General features: G+C 46.6%; 1 protein-coding gene across 8 annotated transcripts in view; it reads left to right on the top strand.

The window, feature by feature from the left end:
- LOC144780983 (uncharacterized) overlaps positions 1-19,924 on the top strand; it is a 1,867,627-nt gene that overhangs the window by 1,276,844 nt on the left and 570,859 nt on the right. For all 8 annotated transcript variants that reach the window (XM_078659579.1, XM_078659581.1, XM_078659578.1 and 5 more), the window contains one exon: positions 13,780-13,911. In XM_078659579.1, the coding sequence (XP_078515705.1) occupies positions 13,780-13,911 (132 nt within the window). The remainder of the gene's footprint in view (positions 1-13,779; positions 13,912-19,924) is intronic.

Genomic DNA, 19,924 nt, shown 5'->3' with positions numbered 1-19,924 from the left:
GCAGGGAGTTTTCCTTAAGTATTAGGGCCAGTCATTTTCTCTTCCATTGATGCCATGATGGGCACAGACAAAGACAACCAGCAACATCAGGATGACCAGCGCTGGGACCTGCCTACCTCCACTTTATACATTTGCCCATGTGGAGCCCTGAGAGTGGGTCTACAACCTTTACACCGCGGTCAAAACACTGCAGTGCCATTACGATGCGTCTTTTACAACGCAAGTCGTTACCACGACTTGCGCTGGAGGGCACTCTAGACTAAGGAATAGTAGATTTACTATTCCAACACCTTCCCTACTGTATGTAGGCTGGAGTTGGAATAGTAAATCTTACTATTCCTAAGTCCAGCACCCTACAGCGCAAGTCGTGGTAACGACTTGTGTTGTAAAAGATGCGTTGTGATGTAGCGCGATCAATTTGATCGCGATGTAACATCGTACATCCCTGAGAGGCTATGCCCATGTATAATCTTGCAAAGGTTACTCCCAATTAAGACGAAAAATTGTGGGTTTGAGGGAGCGGTAGCTCCACAGATATGAATTGTACATCTGCTCCACCAATCTCTAAATGAGGCCCTAAATCCTTGAATAGTTTTGCCCAAAATCCCCAGCCCTCGGGTTTTCCAATTGTCTCTGGTGTTCTGCTCAGTGCTGGAGGATAGATTAACAGACTTAAAAACATTTCATTTAGCACTGATAATAAGAGCCCCTCATTATAAGATGTGTGGATTGGAATTGCTGTGTAGAATTCCACTCCACCTAATTATTAGTAGCCGGAGTTCCTCCTCTGGCCAGGACATCCTTCTCGATGTTATTGCCCTACAAACCCAGCCGTTAAAATCAATGTGGGAAAGGGCTCCATTGGAGTCAGGTCACATTTCCCTGCTCCCACCCGTCCCTCAGTCAAGGTACAAGGGAGCACTTAATGCTCATCCCTGCGAGTAGACAGACTTCACTTCTCTCCACTACACCTCTCCCACAGGAACCCCTGCAGAGATTTACAACCTCCTCAGAAAGGAGGCAAATGCCTTGTCTGCCTAAACCTACATGGAATTGATATTCCATGCAGAATACACATCTGAAAAAATGGCTGCATACAGAGATTCACATTTCGTGGGATATAACTCTTAATTGCACGAATTCCATGAGGAGATTCTATCTAGCATTGGTCATTCTGATTGTCCAATGTATTCAAACATGCAATCAAGTCTCTATGGGACTGAATTCTAAGACACATCTGAAATAAGAAGTGCTGATTCAATTAGTGCAAACGACATGCTCTAAAGATTGACTACAGAACTGAAAAAACAAATAACACCGCTCAGACCCACTCAGACCCAGATAATCATGCCACTATCAAATATCAGCGAGCAAACATGGAAGGTCATTTATTTTAGAGATAAACTTCTCATGCTCGCACAAAGGGATTTTTCTCAAATCCTCCATATTAAAACTGCATTTAGCTCCGAAGGTAGTTTGCTCTAATAATAGAAGTGTATGAAAGTATTCCTTTCTTCTTGGCTAATGTATCTATTTCTGTAACAACAACAACAACACTGTTAAAACCTATTAAAGAAATAAGTGGACAGCAGTCGCTCAAGGGAAGCTTCTTGATTCAGTACTAAAGCCATTCTTTTAATAAATGTACATTATTTGTATACCTGTAACTGATAGTGGACAATCATTATCTCTGATTATTGCAGAGAAGTGATATGGAGATGTGGTGTGACAGATGTGATACACTTGTGCCCAAACAACTGCTCTGCTTCTGTAGTTCAGTCACAAGCGTGACTGTAAAACAATAAAGACAGTCTTATATGTGTTGTACTGAAAGGCAACACAATCATCTGGCTTAATCTAAGGTAAACTGCACTATTTATAGCCTAGAAGGTGAAATGCAGGCATTGGGATTTCACACTCTACTCTCATACTGCCACTGTACTTCTCATACTTCCAATGCTTCAATTGCCAATGACCCAGAAAAATGATCTATGCAATTCAAGCATTGACCACCAGCATACCTTGTGCAGTGCTTTGCAGAGACCCCAGCATTCCCCACCATCTACTGCATCCTCTGCAGTAATGGGTGGCAGAGTTTTTGGGCCTGGGCGGAATTTTAGTAACGTCAGAGAAATTTTTGTAATTTCGGTAATTCCACATGACTCTTTGAAGCGGAATTACCAATAATTATGCAAGCACTCCTCACCACAAAATTAAGAGTAATTTGGGGGAAATCCTAATGGGAGAGCATATTTCTATGCATTTAGAGCTGTATTTTAGCACAAAATAAACACTCCCATCGGGGTTGAAAGGGTGCATTTTCGCTGAGAAAATAGTGTTTAATGTTGGCAGTAAGTTTTGGGAAATTCCTACCCAAGAGCAAATTTAGTGAGCAAAGCTCGCTATTTCTATTCGGTTGCATTTAGCACTATTTCTTAGTGCAAAATGTATCATTCCGGCCATTGTGGACGCAAGGGGGTATTTTTGTTCAAAGAAAAAGCACTAAACACAGAATTACTCTTCTCACATAATTCAAGTGTAATCCAGTGGCAATTCTAGGTAATACCACATGATTAGGCTACACTGAATTACATGAATTACACCTGCCTCAAACTTCTTCCTAGCGTAGCCTCAAAGTAATGTTGATTTAATTTGGGCTATTGAGTTTTTGTGTCAGGTAGATTATAGTACAATGGTGTTAGCCACAACCACTAATTCACTGATCCTTTTACTTCCCAGATATCTTTGCTTCTAATTTTCTAGATACCACAAAAACTATTTTGAGCGGTATATTGTAACACAGCTCTTACTCTGCCATTTGCATTCACACAAAGACTGGGTCAACTTCATGTTGACTCATGCTGTTGAGACAAACTGAAATATGATTGCAACCATGGGCACAGAATTAATTTTACAGTGACATCTCCTTGCATTACATATGATTCCAAATAGAAGTGTTAATGTGCCTTCAAATGAATAAGAGATTGTTATAAATGAGGTCTCTAGTTGGCAGAGGTTTGCACCCTGTTCAATTAGGGACCACCACTCTAGTCAGTGCGACTCAGCTACACACCCTAAATTAATCTGTGCTCACCCTCTGGTAACTTGACACATATCAGTCAGGCTTAACTTAAGAGGCAATGTGTAAAGTATTTGTGCAGCACTTAAATTACAGCTACTCAATGAAACCACCTCAAAACACTCCACACAGGTGTAGAAAAATAGAGAATATGTATAAGAGTAAAACAAGACAAAAATGACAAACATCCAATATGTAGAAGTCAAGATATGAATTCCCAAAGATTAAATGAGAAAATAGTGTTAAGATGTCGTTGCAAATTCATAGTTTAAGATGACTGCGATGAAGGACAGGCCAGCTACAATACCCATACATGCTCAACTGAAGAAAAACCTTGGACAGTACCTTTGGTGACATCGAGAGCCAACTGCATCGTCGAGCTGCGCACAAGGGGTCCCTCTTGGTCGTCAAACTCCGTTGAAGTGAATGCAATGTTTCATCGTCGAGCCGCACAGGCTGTTTCCATCGTCGTTGAGCAGCCTCTGCATCTGCATCAAAGGGTGATGTGGCTGCAATTCTCATGCAGTTGAGGCGATGCGTTGTTTTGTTCAGAAATCAATGGCAAACTAAACTCTGAGACCTCAGTCTGTAGGGGCACCTCAGGAAAAGGTAGACTCACAGATGGCGGAGGCCAGCAGCACCAGCAAGATTGCAGGAAGACTTTTGTGTCCCTGAGACGTCCGAAAACAGGAGAAAAGTCGGCAGGCTCTTGAAGTCACTCTGGGTTCAAATTATATGGGTCCAGTCCTTGTCTTCAGTAGGGCAGATATCAGCAGAACAGGTTAGCAAAACAGAGAAGCAGTTACAGCAAAAGTAGCTGTCCTTACCACACAGCAGCCTTTACTCTAGCAGAATTCTTCCCAGTTCCACTAGTGTACTTATTTGGTAGGGTGAGAGCCCTAGTACTAATAGCCAAAAGTGCCTTTGATGTAGAGGATGACTTCAAAGGAACTCTCTGAAGGGCCCAAGGATCCCTTTAAATGCTGCCCTGTCTGCCAAGCTATCTGTGGGGGGTAATCAGCCCTTTGTGTGAGGACAGGACACAGCCTATTTAGATGTAAGTGTGAGGCACCACTCCCTCGGCCTGCCCAGGAAGGCTATCAGAATGCAGATGAGTACTCTGTCACACCCAGCCCTTTCTGTGTTTGTGGCTGTCTAGAGTTAATGCACCAATTGTAGCTGTCACCCAACCCTGAGGTGTATTGGAGACAGGCTGTGGGCACACAGGGGCAGAAAAGTCTCCACTTTCTAAAAGTATTAAAGAAAGAGCACGCCTTTTGCGCTCCCACTGTCGCACTGCAAAAAGTGGGAATTGATCCCGCCAATGTATTATTTTTATCCAATTCCTCCAAGGTAAACTCATTATAACTGTTTCATTTTCACATATTTAATCCATATGCTCTTATCTTTTCATCACAACGGAGACAGTGTGCTTGAATCGGTAGTCTTTATTATCGTCTTCATATACCAATTTTACCCCAATACAGGCTTTATACAGAGGTACGTCCACATCAATCACTTTTTGAAGTTAACACACTTTTTGAATACCCAATGCATTTCAAGCCTACTTGGCTCTTCGTCAGGGGTTACTTTAAAAAAACAGTCACCGTCAGTACTCTGACCCCTCGTTCTTGGATAAAAGTAATATTTTTGCAATGCGACAGTGGGAGCGTGCTCTTTCTGGAATACATGAGCATTGACTGTGGTTTGGGCGAACCATGGACACTTGATGCACGCATTCACATACAAGTTTTGAACTTTCGAGCAACTTAAAGGGAAGCAGTGCAAGCTCTATATACATGTTTCTTCTTTCTAAAAGTGGTATTTCTAAAATGGCAAATGGCAAATCCAACTTTACCACTAAAGAGGGTTTATCACCACCATTCCAAAGATACGAAACATGAGGTGTTCCTCTGCAGACCTTCTATCAGCCTTCTATAAAAACACCCCTGGCATAAACTGGACGCCTCAAACTTTGTGTCCATTCTAAATTCATCATGCCCCGAATGGCCTACTGACTTACAGGAAGTGGATACAGCCTTCATTGGCTGGAGTAATAGCTCACTAGATCACTGCATCCCTAAGAAACTGACCAGCGTCAAGCATTCACAATCACATGCCTGGTATAACGAGACCCTGGCACTGGAAAGGAAACAGTCTAAAACTCTGAAACGCAACTGGAGGCGCACCTATGATCCCACTGCAAAAAAGATCTATAGAAAGGCCATTAAAACCCACCACAAATCAGTGCAAAAGACTAAAGCTGCATTCTACACCAATCTGATCACATCGAGTCCTAACCCCTCTAAAGTTATTTTTCCCTCATGATGGATATGATTAAATCTGTAGCAGGTACTAATAACATTATATCCACCAACCGGCATTGTGAATCATTGGCACGCTCTTTATTAATAAAGTAGAATGCATTTGACAACACACTCGACTCCAGAAGGGCCTCCCCCAAACCTCTGCCTACTATCTGCTCACCTGCTCTCCCCTACGCTCTACAAGATCTACCATCTCTGTCCCTTAAAGACCTGAATGTGCTGGCAACAAAGGTGAAATCCGGCTCTTCCGATGATCCAGTATGCCCGGTAACCTTCAGGAAATTCCAAGGCTGCCTTAGGACTAAGGGCAGCGAACTGATCAATAGATCGCTTCAGCTTTCAGTAATCCCTAAATCATGGAAGCATGCCAAGGTCAATCCCCTGCTGAAAAAGCCTACACTGGATGCTTCTATGATGGAGAACTTCCGGCCAATTTCCCTGCTTCCATACTTGGCCAAGATTATGGAGTCCCATGTTAATATCAGCCTGACCAAGTATTTGGAAGCAAGTGAGATTTTGGACAGCTCACAATACGGATTCCGGCCAAGACATAGTACAGAATCCGCCCTTCTGGCGGTTACAGAGCAGCTGAGGGCCACTCTAGATATGGGCAGCACTTCGGAACTGATTTTACTTGCTCTAACCGTGTCTTTCGATACGGTCTCCCATGAGATTCTGCTCGAGGAGATCGGGGGCAGTGACAAGGCTTTGGTCTGGTTTGCCTCTTTTCTATCTGAACACTCCTTTCAGATCCATGCCCCTTCCTACCTGTTCAGTGCTTTCCCCCTCACTAGTGGTGTCCCCCAAGGCTCTGCCCTAAGCCCCACGTTGTTCAACGTGTAAGTCTACCCTCTAGCACTCTTGGACAAAGCCCAGAATATTAATATGATATCGTACACAGACAATACGCAATTAATATTCACCTTCTCAAAAAATCCCAGCTCTAGGCCAACTCAAATTCCGCAAGGATGTTTTGGCCATCTCAGACTGTATGGCGGATAACTATCTTCAACTTAACTCCTCGAAAATGGAGGTACTCCTGGCAGGCCGCGACTCCCATCAATGGGACTATAAGTGGTGGCCTGTGACACTAGGCACTCCACCCAATCCAAAATGTGCAGTCAGGAATTTGGGGGTTCTGATGGACAATGCCCTTTCTTTTGACCTTCACGCTAGAAAGGTGGCAGGTACATGCTTCTGCCATCTTTGCAGCCTAAAACCAATTTTGGGGTTTTTCAATGCTGTCCCTCGACAAGTGATCATTCAATCAGTAGTCTCATCATGCCTCGATTATTGTAATGGGCTGCTACATGGAGTAAATAAAACTGTCACTAAGGGACTTTAAAGGTCACAAAATGTGGCTGCTCGCATACTTTTTTCCCTCCCTAAGTACTGTCATACTTCGCATCTCTTGCGCCGTGTTCACTGGCTCCCTATTGAACAAAGAATCCAGTTTAAAACACTCTGTAACACCCATAAGATTCTACATGGCCATGGCCCCTAGATATTGAAAGGGCTCTGTACATTCTATGTCCCAGCACAAGCATTACCCTCTGTTGATTTGTACCTGGCTTGCATTCCTCTGGTGCGTAGGAGCAGAGCGGGGGGCGTTCATGTAGGGCTCTGGCCCATGCCCTATGGAACTCCATTCCTCTAGCTGCTCACAGCACACAAGATCTTTGGGTCTTTAGAAAACAGATCAAAACCTGGCTGTTCTTGTCCCGCTAGCATCATGGTGTGCGCACCTGGTGCATACATCTCCCTGGGACATTCAGATACTGATTTATACCTGATCGCTGTTCTTCTGTCTAGCTTCTGTCTAGTTTCTCCTCTCCTAGCCTTCCATCCGCCAGTGCTGGGATGCCCCGGTGCTGGGGCAGTGTAGGAACTGGGGTCACCAGTTCCCCGGGGGTAGCCTGGCACGAGCAGGTAGGCACCTGAAAGCGTAGGTGTTAAGTGACCACACAGCACACGCATCCACTGAGACAATAAAACACACGCAATGACTGAGACCACACCAGTGAGTTTGATTTAAAACAGTATGCTTTTATATAAGATCAAGGTACAGGGTAATCAAAAATCACAGTCTCAATTACTCATCAAAGCATTTCATCAGAGGGAAGTAAAGGGAGCAGTTCAATATCCAATTTAACACGTCGCAATAATCATTTCATTAAAGGATTAGCATCTCATTACTTCACAATGAACCAGGGTAAAACATTTCATTAAGCATTAACTACCAAGGCACCCTGCGAAGGTGAGCCTCCCATTAAGCTTGGACAACCAGCTCATCAGGCAAGGATGAGCATGTCATGTAGCAAGAGTACAGATTTCATCAGGTAAGTAACCTGTTCAGTAGGCAAATTAATTAACTTCTCACCGAGCAAGGGTGAACATTTCATTAAACTCCTTAGCAGGAATAAACTGGTCATTGGATAGGAAAACTCCTTAGCAGGAATAACCTTTCCGAAAAAGCATAGGTAATTAATTCATTGGCAACATCTCATTATAAGAGAACAAGCATCTCATTCGGTAAGGCCAACATTTCATTGAATAGGGATGACCATCTCATTATGTAAGCAACCTCTTCCTTATAGAACTGTAGGCATTTCAATCCCCAGGTCAGTAGGTCAGAATCAACATTTCAGTACCTACACTAAGCAGGCATAAACATTTCAGTACCCAAGAGTAATCCTGTTGGTAGGTAGAAGTTAGAACACTGGGGCAGGAAGAACAGTTAGTTCAGCATAGGCAAACCATCCCATAAGCATGGGGAACATATTTCATTAAAGAGATAAGCGTGTCATTACCCAGCAATAAGCAGCTCATTAGGCAGAAGTAACAACTCTTTAGAAATTAGGCATTAAACAACAAGGCACCCAGCGAAGGGGAGCATCCCATTAGGCATGAACAACCTGCTCATCAGGCAAGGATGAGCAATGATGTCAGCTTCACGGGGCCTAGCGCTGCCCACTGCAGCACTGCGGCGGCCCTCTCCTCATGCCGGGGGCCGCCGCGAGGATGTCAGCAACAGCAGAAGGGCCCTCCTGGTCAGCGCCGGGCCCGCGGCGGTATCAGATGGCCTCAGGTGCGCGGCGGGGCCGCGTCAGCATGGCGAGGGCTGCGGCGGTGAGTTATTTGGCCAGCGCTCCTCTCCTTCACAGTGCTTCACAGGGGGGCAGCCACGTGGGGACAGGCAGCGCTACGGCGCCAACAGCCTCGGGCATACAGAGCTTCATCCGCGGTGAGCTGTTCAGCGCCAGGGGGTGAAAGATAACGCTTGTAGGGCACCGCAGTCAGTGGCGCCACAGTGCTTGGTAGAGGTAGCGCTTGGGGAGAAGCTACAGTGCTTCAGGCAGCAACAGTCTTTAAGCTCACAGCACTTTTCATGGCACAGCAGGGGAGCGCTGAGGAGCAGCACAATTCAGTTCAGCTTTAGGCAGGCTTGGCAGTTCAGATGATGCAGGACAGGCCACACGACAGTGGCAGGATAGCGCAGGGTCCCAGGTCAAGACAAAGGGGGCAGAAGGAGCACAGCCCAATACCTGGTTGGTCCCCAGTAGTCCTGGTTAGCACAGGTGGGTTTCTTCTTGGCGCTTTGGCGCCCTTGTGGATAGCTTCTTGGTTCCTTGAGAAAAGGGGGGGGTTGAGTTGAGGGCTGCTGACAGGATTCTTCAGCAGGTCACTGCAGATGGTCCCTGGGTTCCCCTCCCGCTGGGCCAGATCAGTGGGCTAGTTCAGTGTTCCTTACACAGCTTGGTGGGCAGCCCCTAAACCCTGTCACCCCCAGTGGTATAGGTTTCTGACTAGGCCCTACCCCCTAAGTCTCCTGCGTAGGGTCCCCCAGGTCAGTGATGCCCCAACTGACTAAAAAGTTTCCCTCCCTTTCTTTATATAGGCCCAGGTCAGGTGCCCACCCTCAAAGGCGGCAAAAATAGGCTCCGCCCCATTCTAGAATGTTCCAGGAGCTTCCCTACTCTAACTGTGGACAGGCAAGGCAGGCTGGAATGGCAACAATGTTTGGGGGTTCCAGCCAGCTCCTGGCAACTAGAGTGTGCCTAAAAAGACCACGCTGCAGTAACAGGGGCCTATGGCAGCCATGATAGAAGTAGAGAGCACCTGCACCTAGCATTGCTTTTAATATTACACAGGGCATCTCAACCTCACAGGGCCTATACAACTTTATTACGATGGGGGGACATCCTGAATTAGGGAAGCGAAAAGCAAAAAAAATTCAGGGAAAAGGGCCAAGTCCAACAGGCAGCCATGGCTATATAAAAATATTTAACATAACATAACACTCCTTTCAGATGGATACATCTGCCTGTGGATTACTCACCTTTTAAATTACCCTCATGCGCAGCATTCCACTGAAACTTTTCTCCTCAGCTTTCTCAGTTTGACAAGGACGTCCCCATGGACCTGCTCTGCACGTGACTCCATTTGAGGTTGTCAGAGCCATAAGAAGACCTCGTCGGTGTGCTGACGTCCATTCCATTTTTTCTGCGTTGTTGACATGTAACGTTTTTTCCCAGGCTCTCTATTTCTGGGAATTTTCTTTGATACTATTGCTGCGAATTTGTTGCCATTGAAGATGATTACTCCGAGAAAGTCGGGAGTCAAGCCATGCAGGGAATGCGGGGGTCAGATGTTCACAAAGATTGTTTGAGGGACATGCACTTTTTATTAGTGGATAAATCAAAAGGCCCTGAAGGAGAGGGAAGAAGGTACAAGGTGGCGCCTGGGGATCCGGCTTTTCTGTCCTCCCATACTTCACCGGAAAGCCTAGTGGTCCAAGCTTCTTGTTCTTTTAAGTTATCAGCAGGGTCTTTTCCATCCACGCCTGCTGATAGAGAATCAAAGCGAATGGAGCAGTCAGCCAAAAAGTTTTTTTTATCGGGAGTATGGCCTTGAAATCTACAACGCAACATGGGGATGTTACAGAGATGCCCTCGTAGGTACAGCTAAGGAGGTCATTCCAAAATTGCCTATGGAGGTTCAGGGACATTTTTCTGAACTGCTGACGGATGCTCAGGCTGCTGCCCATCAAGTAATCCAATCCAGGCTGGACACAGTGGACTCTGTGTGGCCAGAGCAATGTGATCTTCTGTGGCAATGAGAAGGCATGCCTGGTTATGGGGTTCAGGTTTTTCACCTGATGTTCAGATTACATTACTGGACTTCCCTATTGATGGGGCCCGCTTGTTTGGAGATAAGGCGGATTCTGCACTGCAAAGCTTGAAGTATAGCAAGGCAACAGCAAAGTCCTCAGGGCTTCAAACCCGGCCCAGGGACTATAGACAGTTCCGTAGGTTTCAGGGTTTTACAAAGAAATTGTCCTTTTAGGCAAACAACAATCACAGCAGCAGCAGACACATCCTCTTTACAGATCCTACAGGGAAAGGGGCAGAGGTCATATGCGGGGTTCTGCCCAGCAACAAGTCTCCTCTTCCTCTACTGCCTCTCCAACTGTTGTGTCAGGGAAGCAGCTCTAGCGCCACCATCATGGAGCATGATTTTTTAGTGGGAGGATGGGTGGCCTTTTCACTACCTCATTGGAGATCCTTCACTACAGACCTCTGGGTTTTAAAAATCATATAAAATGGGTATGCCCTACCCTGCTGGGAGATTCACCCTCCTTTCCCACCCCATGAGGGCTTTTGCTCGGAAGAGCACTGTTAGAAATGGGGGTCTCTGGTTGGCAATGGCTGGTGGCAATGTCCAAATAGGGACCCTTCTGCCTAAGTCAGGGCAAGAAGGCTACCCCCTTTGATATCCCCTGCTCAACCCTATGGTAACGTAGCACGAGCAGTTAAGCCTATGTCAGAGGCAGTGTGTGAAGCATTTATGACCATGCACAATAAGACAGTAATGACACCACAAAAGGGCACAACTCAAGTAGGCATAAAAAAATAGTATCTTTATCTAAGGTTTCACTCAAGACTCTCAAAGCGTTTTAACAAGCCACAATGCACGTAAATCAGTAGGGACTTAAGAATGCACTAACGTATTCACCAGAACGTGGCACTGACTGAGTTCAAGGCCGGGGCCTATGCGACCCGTTGCGCACCAGGTACTCCCCGTCGAAAGGGGATACAGCACGCAGTTTCTCGAAGAAGCTGAGAGGGTGAAAGGCAGGCTCTCAGTGGCAGCAGCATGCAGCTGAGGTGGCCCGGGCTGGTGGTGGCGATGACTCTTATCAAGCAGCTCTGTGGTGGGCTCACAGCGGCAGCAGCTCTCTCTTAGCTGCGGCAGCCCACAAGGCAATAGCGGCAGTACTTGACAATGCTGAACAAGATGCGGGAACACAGCGGCAGCAGCTCTCCCTTAGCTACGACGGCCTGCAGGACAAATCAAGATGAGTCAAAGTTGGCAAAGGTGCGGGCACTCAGAGGTAGCAGATCTGTCTTTGCTGCGGTGGCCCGCAGGACAAACAACGGTTATGCAAAGTTGGCAAAGGTGCGGGCACTCAGTGGTAGCAGTTCTCTCTTAGGTCTTTGGTGCAGGTAGTGTCGGTTATGACGTTGTGGTACCTATATAGGGGACACCCAGGCACGGGAACATCAGTATTTTTCTTTCCGACCAGTTAAGAGCTGATCCGGGAAGTGCTACCCCTCTGTCGCTTTTTGACAGGTTTTTTTCTCAACTTTTGTCGAATTTGGAATTTTTTTTCATCTACGTGTGCGAGAGATGTCTTCGAGTAAGACAAGTTTCTAACCGTGTGGTGCCTGCCACCACATGATTTTGGTTACCAACCCCCACCTCGTCGTCTCTAGTGTTTCGAGCGTGACCACGACTTGATGTCCTGCTCGGACTGCTGGGCCATGGCTCTGAAGGCCTTGAGGGAGCGGGTGGTGAAGCTCTTGCAGTCAGGCAGTCGGCACTGTTGAGCAAGACTCCATGGAGTTTCCGGTCCCTATCGAAGCAGAGGTCGTCAAAGGACTGCTCCCGGAGCCCTAAGTCCAAGTGGACTTCATCTTCACCTCGGCTGTCATCTGACGACGAGAGAGGTAAAGGGCACCGACACTCTAGGCTAGGGGTGGGTGTAAGTTGCATAAGGGACATACGTGGCAAGGCACTGAGATCGACCCAATCTCCTCACTCTCCGCATAGTTTTGTTATGCGACGCCCGCCTCCCGCCCCCCTCCGGCCCACAGTATTAAATAACATTAAAAAGCCTTAAATAACATTTAAAATAACCTTACCATATGGGCGGCACATCTGTCTCCATCGCACCTTCTTCTGGGAACTGCAAATGCGCAGGAGCCCGTGCATGCGCATTGCTCGCCAGAAATGCACATGCGCAGGCTCCCGCGCACAAAGCCTCTGCGGGGTTCCTGTGTACTTACCTTGGGTGGTTCCTTGTTTTCCCAGCTCCTCTGAGTCTTCTGGTCCAAGTCCCATTCTCCTTTGCAGGTCACATTCCACTTTCTTTTTTATATGGTTTGGTCTCCCCATGGAGACCAGTGTATATTTGTGCTACTTACCTAAATATTTTGAAGTATTCTTCTGTGCATTGTTGATTTATCAGGGTAGGAGATATACCAATGTGTTAGTAGTTGTGTTGCATATTATTTTCATAAACACTGTGCAGTTCTTTTTCATCTTATCTAAACTGTCCATTAAATGTGGTAAAACTAGCTGATCTACACTCCTTCAGGATAAGCCTGAAGGCTGCTCTCCACAGGTGCCACTTTGAGAGCTTTTAATGGTTATCAAAGATCACTAAAATCAGTATATGGGTTGCCTGGATTAGTACAAGGTGCCTCACTCCTGAGAGTGTACACCATATATATACTAAGCCAGCAGCGTCCTAAAAACAGGTTATTATCGCCTCCAAGATGCGTAGAACTCTTCATGGCCATGTGGGCTCCACTGAATATTGCTTAATGCTCCATGTCTTATGTCCTTTGCACATCACTGCCTGCTTCTGTAACCTATCATGTATCCCTTCCACCCCTTCCCTACTTCCCCTGGTCCCCTTCCAGTCCCACCCATAGTGTCCTTTCTCCACCACTAGAAACCTTCAAGATCTATGGAATAGGCTGGACTTCACCCCCCGCCCCCACCACATGTCTTCAGTCACTCTTCCTATGCATAGAAGATGCTGTGTGCAAACTTTTTTACTTCCCTTCATCGTAGACGAGTTCGGATTGTTCTGTTTTACTGCCTGATTATCTCCCTGTCATTGTATCTCGGCCTAATTAGACGCCAACTATCGGCCATCGATGCTCATAGCCACAAGGCAGTAAAGCTGTCTATGTTTTAAATCATAACACCTATAAAAAAAAAAAAAGAATGAGATGCTATTTTGAAATATTCTAAAAAGAGGAATATATTCTAAAACATGTTTTACTTCTTGCCACTCCAAAGCCAGCGTACATTGTCCAGCCCTACAGCACTTCAACCGAGGGGGACTGGCATCCGTCGTGCAAACAGCTGTCTTCTGGGTACGGGAGGAAACTGTCTCCCACTAGAAGTGACCCTCCGTGCCAGTATACTGAGGTAGGGTTTTACCATAGATGCACATTAATCTGTCAACATACCGCAACTTATAATAAATATTCTTTTTCATAAGGAATTATAATGTGTACAAATTGTAAAACGACGTTCTGAAAAAGTGATCACAGGAAAAAGCAAACGCAATAAGATGATGGATGGAGCGCTGAAACTTTTCAGACACTCACCCCCAGTCAAGGATCTGGGTTGAATCCATCATTGTTCTTTAGCTCACTTCACCACCCCAGGTCAGACCCAGCCATATGCAAATCAGTCCAAACCCTGCTTCTCATGGCATGTCCTCCTTGGACCGGAAGCAAGCATCCTGGGACCGCATTTGGAATATCACCCATTATCAGCCATGCTAACTTGAATCCAGTGGCAAAGTGGGCAAGTGTCCCCTGTCTGGGCATAACCTGGCTACTTATGGCGAACATAGCAAACACAATAGTGAAGGTCAAGACTGATTTGCAGATGGCTGGGTTTAAACTTGAGAGTTCTGCATTTGGTCATGTCCTTATGACTGCTTTCAGATGTATTTGACAAGAGTGTACCACATGCAGCACCATACAGACTCAAGGTCCAGCTCATGCTGGGACTGCAGCACGTCTTTTCCTATGCACATTGTTCCTCTCTCCTCCTCCAACTTCACTTCAGGATAACATCACACTGCACTCATTTTAGCAGCGCCACACTACATCATTTTTAAAATGCAGGGATGCACCGTATTTACAAGAATACAGTGCTGCCCTACGTTTTCCCTTGTGCAAACACTAAAAAAAGCTGCCTAGCACCACCACAGACACCATTGGCCATTGTGCAAGGGTGCCTGCATTGCAGGAATGATTTCCTGCAACGCAGGCACCCTTGCACCAGGGTGTAATGAAGGGTGTCTGTGTTGCAGGGATGATTGTTGCTTCACTTTCCTGCTTATAAACAATCTTTTAAGGTGATTTGCTCTTTCTGAATGAAGCACACATGAAAGGAGTAAAAAAAAAAGAAATAAAAATATTTCTCCTCATTGTGCCAATCTAATGCCTGCTATTCATCGACGTTAGTTTTTGGCGCTGCCTCAAATTTAGAAGTTCCTTGTAAATCTAGGGCCATATCAAAAAGCAATTGGTGTTGCGGTGAAACGCCCACAGCAACGCCTATTGCATGCCTCTTTTTCACAGATACATGTATGTAAGGGGACAGAATATACAAAGCAGCGTTAAGCCACGCAACTGCTTTGTTAATAAGGTGCAGGGCATTGTGTCACCGGAACTTTGAAAATCGTGACATTCTGGTGGCATATGCCTCTTGTAAATATGCCTCCAAAGAACGATACCGCTGCAAAGCAGTTCAGGGGAAATGTTCCATAAGATAAAGAGAACTACAAGGTGTAGGTGTCACATATGGCATACATACTAGTAGGCAGTATGTTTGAAGAGTGTTTGACATCGATTAGGACAAATTAAGGATTCAAAATCTACCAGAGTGGTTGGGGTTGACTTCACTAATAAGAATCTATTTCAACCCAAACTAACCCCTTTGTTGCAACATTAGAATATTGAAAGACTGGGGAAAAACAACACTTTCTAACCTATACCTTGCAGTTTGTATGCAGCTCTTTGATGACAGATCATAGGTCACTGTGCTAAATTAGTATTATAACCTATGAAATGCGAGTGAGAGAAAGATCTATATGACAACACCAGTAACGCAGTAAGGAAACTACATATATTACAGTTCTCTCATCTTCATGGAACAAGTTCTTTGCATCAGGCACATGAACCCTGTGCACTGCTTTATGATGAGTCAAAACTGGCACCCAGCAAAATCTCGATATCTCTCCAGCAGGACCTTTAAGCACCAGCGTTATTTCTAAGCACAGCACCAGAGTTCAATGCCAGGTGCTGTAAAGCCAGTCCTGATGTTCACTCATCATAAAGTTCAATAAGTTAAAAAATGATAAACAAACATGACCACTTATCAGACTGTACAAACGCCTGTTGGAGCAGCAGCACATTTGTCCGGTGTGATAATTTCTATGCAATATTTTATAAATCATTTAACTTTTTGGTGAGAAAACATGGAGAAATAATGCATCCAAGACGAGCAGAAATCACACAACACAAAATGCCGCCAGCAGTGCAAGTCTTTCACTGCTATCTAATAGAAGCATCAAGCTACAGATTCCTTAACTTTTGAATTCTCCCCTGGTGTCAGACTGTATCCAGAAATTTTCCAGCTTTACCTCTGCACGTGGGGGGACAGCGTCGTACGGCGCCAAGATGACGTCGACTCCATTTGTGACGTCAATAGAGCCATGTAAGTCCTCTCCAGCATGCAGATGTCCATTTCTTCTTTTCCGCGCTATAACACGGATCCGGAAAAGCATATCTCTGGCCGGTTGTCAGCCCTGCTGCAAGGATTTTTTTGTCTGAAATATTATCAGAGCTCTCTATGCCTTCTGGATTTACATACTGTGCGTCTTGTGCTCTGAAGATGTCAGGTACAGATCCTCATCCTATCTGCATGTCGTGCTTGGGTGAGCACCACGACGCAGAAGAGTGAGACGTCTGTCAACGGCTAAAACCATAGGCGGTGCAGGAGTGATGAATAAAGCTTTTGATGGCACAGTTGTCAAGAACTTCCACTACTCCTAAGCAGTTGACTTCCCGGTCTGCAGTTCGAATACAGAGCCGTTCTAGAGGCCATTTCCATGAGCGTCGCCTTACATGCTGTCTACAACATCAGTGGTGCAAGACTCCGTCCATGTCTCATGGTAGGCATAGTCATAAACCACCAAAGTCGTGGCTTTCCGGGACTTCTTCGTCTCATGATGTGGTTTTAGGCAGCTCCTCACAACCTTGTGCTGAGGACTCTGCACAAGAGTTGCTCCTACACCTCTCTTCATTCCCTGGAGGTGGGGCGACTTGGGCCAAGGAGATGATGCGTACAGTGAGTTATTCTTCGCCAATGGATTTGTTCTCGGCTGCGGTCAGGCCCTTAGGGAAGCAAGTGCACAACCCACTAGGGCTAACACCTTATGTAAGTGTAGCACCCTGCACTGATCCAGACAACCCTTATGGTGATTTTAGTGGTCTTAGACAACACTCTTTAAGTGGTACCTTTGTAGAGCAGTCTTCAGGCTTTGTCCAGAAGGAGTGTAAAGCAGCTTGTTTTATCAGTACTTAATCTTATGGTATAGGTTACGTGAAAAAGAACCACACAGTACCCCCTTGAGGGTGACACATGTCTCATGTGTCCTGTGACAGTCTGCCTGGCACAGATCTTCCGACCCCTGTCCACCTGACAGTGCGCGGAGATCCCCCAGGACAGAAGTGGTGTCACCATGGTCACTCCTGGGAGACCCAGCCCTTCTGGTCGACCCCTGACCAACTGGTTCTCCCACTGGGGACTCCCTCCCTCTCTCACCCCTCAGTCTGAACTTCTGCACCCTCCCAACTGGAGTGGCACTGACAGACATCAGAACTGATGGAGGCCTGGTTACAGGCACTCCCCATTCACCAGACACTAGGAGATCCTCCTCAAATGGCCTACTAGCACCTTCTAGGCCCCTGACCTGGTGTTCCCTTAAGGAACCCTCCAGGCCCTGAAACTGAGTTTCAGGCACCGTGAGACACACCGTCCCACACTCACTCCTTCTCCACTGAGACCGAACATGAGCTCCTACACCCCTCCCACTACACTGGGACCTAACTGGGCTACACTGAACCTCTTCCACCTCACAGGTCTGGGAGATATCTGTACCACTCCTTTTGGGATAACTCCCCAATGCCTCCTCAGACTCTCTAGAATCCACCAAGAGGTCTGCCTCCAACGCAAGCTCTCTGGGATCAGAGAACTCACACTCCACCAGGTGTTGGCATAGCTCTGGAAAACGGGGACTTAAAATATGCTCTCCAACAAATGAATCACACAGCCCCCCACAGTTGTTAACCAAGCTACCATTTGCCTCACTCTCCAGTGCCTCACACAAGTACCCCACACCACTCTCCTGAGATTGGCAAGACAGTGTACCACTGTCTCTGTCACACAACCCATACTCTTCTGGCTGGTCTTCACACTCACACACCAAGGTTTCTACCATGGGGGAACTCCTCTCCCTGTACCTCTCATGTAGAGTCAGTAGAGTGTCCCTCCCACCACTAGGAATATGGTCCCCAGTGCCAGTCCCCCAATCTACTTCAGGGACACTGCACTCCACTGGAACTACATCATAAACCTGAACCCCCTGGTGTATGTCAACCCCCTCCCTCAAGTCAGGCGCCAGATCTCTGGGTGTTTGTACATTTCTCTCAGCACTGGAAACTACAATTTTGATGCCACCATCTGAGCTGGACTCCACCTCCAACTCTGCAAAGCTCACCTGTTGAGCTGCCCATGTTTCTTTTTCAGCTGAGACACTCATGGCCTCAAGCCTCTCAAGCTCCAAATCAAGCTTCCTCATTCTCAATTCATGGGCCAAGGTCAATTTCTATTCCTCCAAGGAGCAGGCATTTCTGCTCTCCTCCGCCGCCCTCTCTACTTCCAATTGCTTCAATTCAAGCCTCCACATTTCTAACTTATGATCTCTAGCCCTTTGGTTTTCCTTCAACTCCTCTGGCGAAAATCTTTTAGCTGAATGATTGCTGCCAGCCCTGGAGGCTGCTCTGGACACAGGTAGTTCCTGTGACCTGAAACCATCCCTTTCTGTATCCTCTTCCTCTTCTGCACCATCTGTCTCCCCAGCCTCTTTGGTCTCCCACCAGGCCCTTAAGGCCTTCTGTAGCTCCTCCTTCTTGGAGCGGCGCTTCATGGGGCATCCAAAGCTCCTGCAGCACTGCTTGAGTTGACCTACTTTGTAATCACTTAACATTTCAATAGCAAACTCCAGTTCTGCAACCTCACTTGCTGGTTTACCATTCAGAGACATGATGCTTGGATTGTTTCAGGGATTCGAGGCACCTTTGTGATTCCTGGTCTGTCAACTGGTGGGTCCCCAGGAAGGTAACTCTTCCTTCCTTTGGGCTTTCCTGGTTGCTCAAGACATGCCCTGACTCCCCACCGAGTGGTGAGTCCCTCAGAACTTGCTGGTCTGCACTAAAGCCAATCTTTGCTTTCTGCATGGGTTGCCAAGGACTTGTTGGGTTCAATCCGGAAACCAACACTGCAGCACTCGACATCCCTTGTGGGACAGCTCGAATCCAGCTCCTGGTTATCATCGACGCCTCCTGGTCCTCGTGGCTGAAGAGTCAAGCTTCACCTTCTTCACCTGAAATCACCCGACATTGGTGGGCATCCGCGTATCGCCTTCCTGGTCACTGGCTAGTGACCCAGGCTCTGTCCCCTCTGCTTTCAGGTTCTTCACATCTCCGATCCACCCTTGGATCCACCCGGACACTTTCGACTTGGTCGCCAGTAGCACTTTGCAGCAGATCGCCATTGAAATCGACGACGAAACCCAACACCAAAAGACACCTATGCACCCGGCTTCCCTGGGTGAGGTAACTCGAGTACTCCAGTGCTCCCGTGGGTATTGACTCTAGAATGGCCTAGTTCTAAAGGGGTTTGCTCCAAGTCCTCTTCTAAGTGTCCTTTACCTTTAAAATTCCAACCGCGACTTTCCCCATAGAAGTTAATGGTGATTTGCGGCTGTGTTTAAACACTGCACGCGCCCCCCCGTGGGTCCCCTGTGTCACTACCTTGGGTGGTGCCTGGTGGCCCCAGTGGTTCTAAAGGCTCTAGGCCTTGTAGCCATGTCAGTCGTGGTTCTTATACCACGTTCTTAATATATGGTTTAGTACGCCCCTAGGGCTCAATATATATTGTGCTAATTTACAGTGTCCTAAATAAGTTTACTGAATGTACTTTTACCTCTAGCCTCATGAAGAGACTAGAGGGATGTGTTTAGAATAAATACATATATTTTATATATATACCTGGTGTGGTTCTCCTTTCATTTGGTCATTCATGAGATTATAGACTGGTAAAACAAGCTGCTTTACATTCCTTCAAGACTTAGCCTGAA

This window comes from Lissotriton helveticus, chromosome 9 (assembly GCF_964261635.1).
Source record: "Lissotriton helveticus chromosome 9, aLisHel1.1, whole genome shotgun sequence".
Classification (NCBI taxonomy): Eukaryota; Metazoa; Chordata; class Amphibia; order Caudata; family Salamandridae; genus Lissotriton; species Lissotriton helveticus.
Note: the sequence above shows the minus strand (reverse complement) of the source record. Positions and strands in the feature narration are given on the sequence as shown.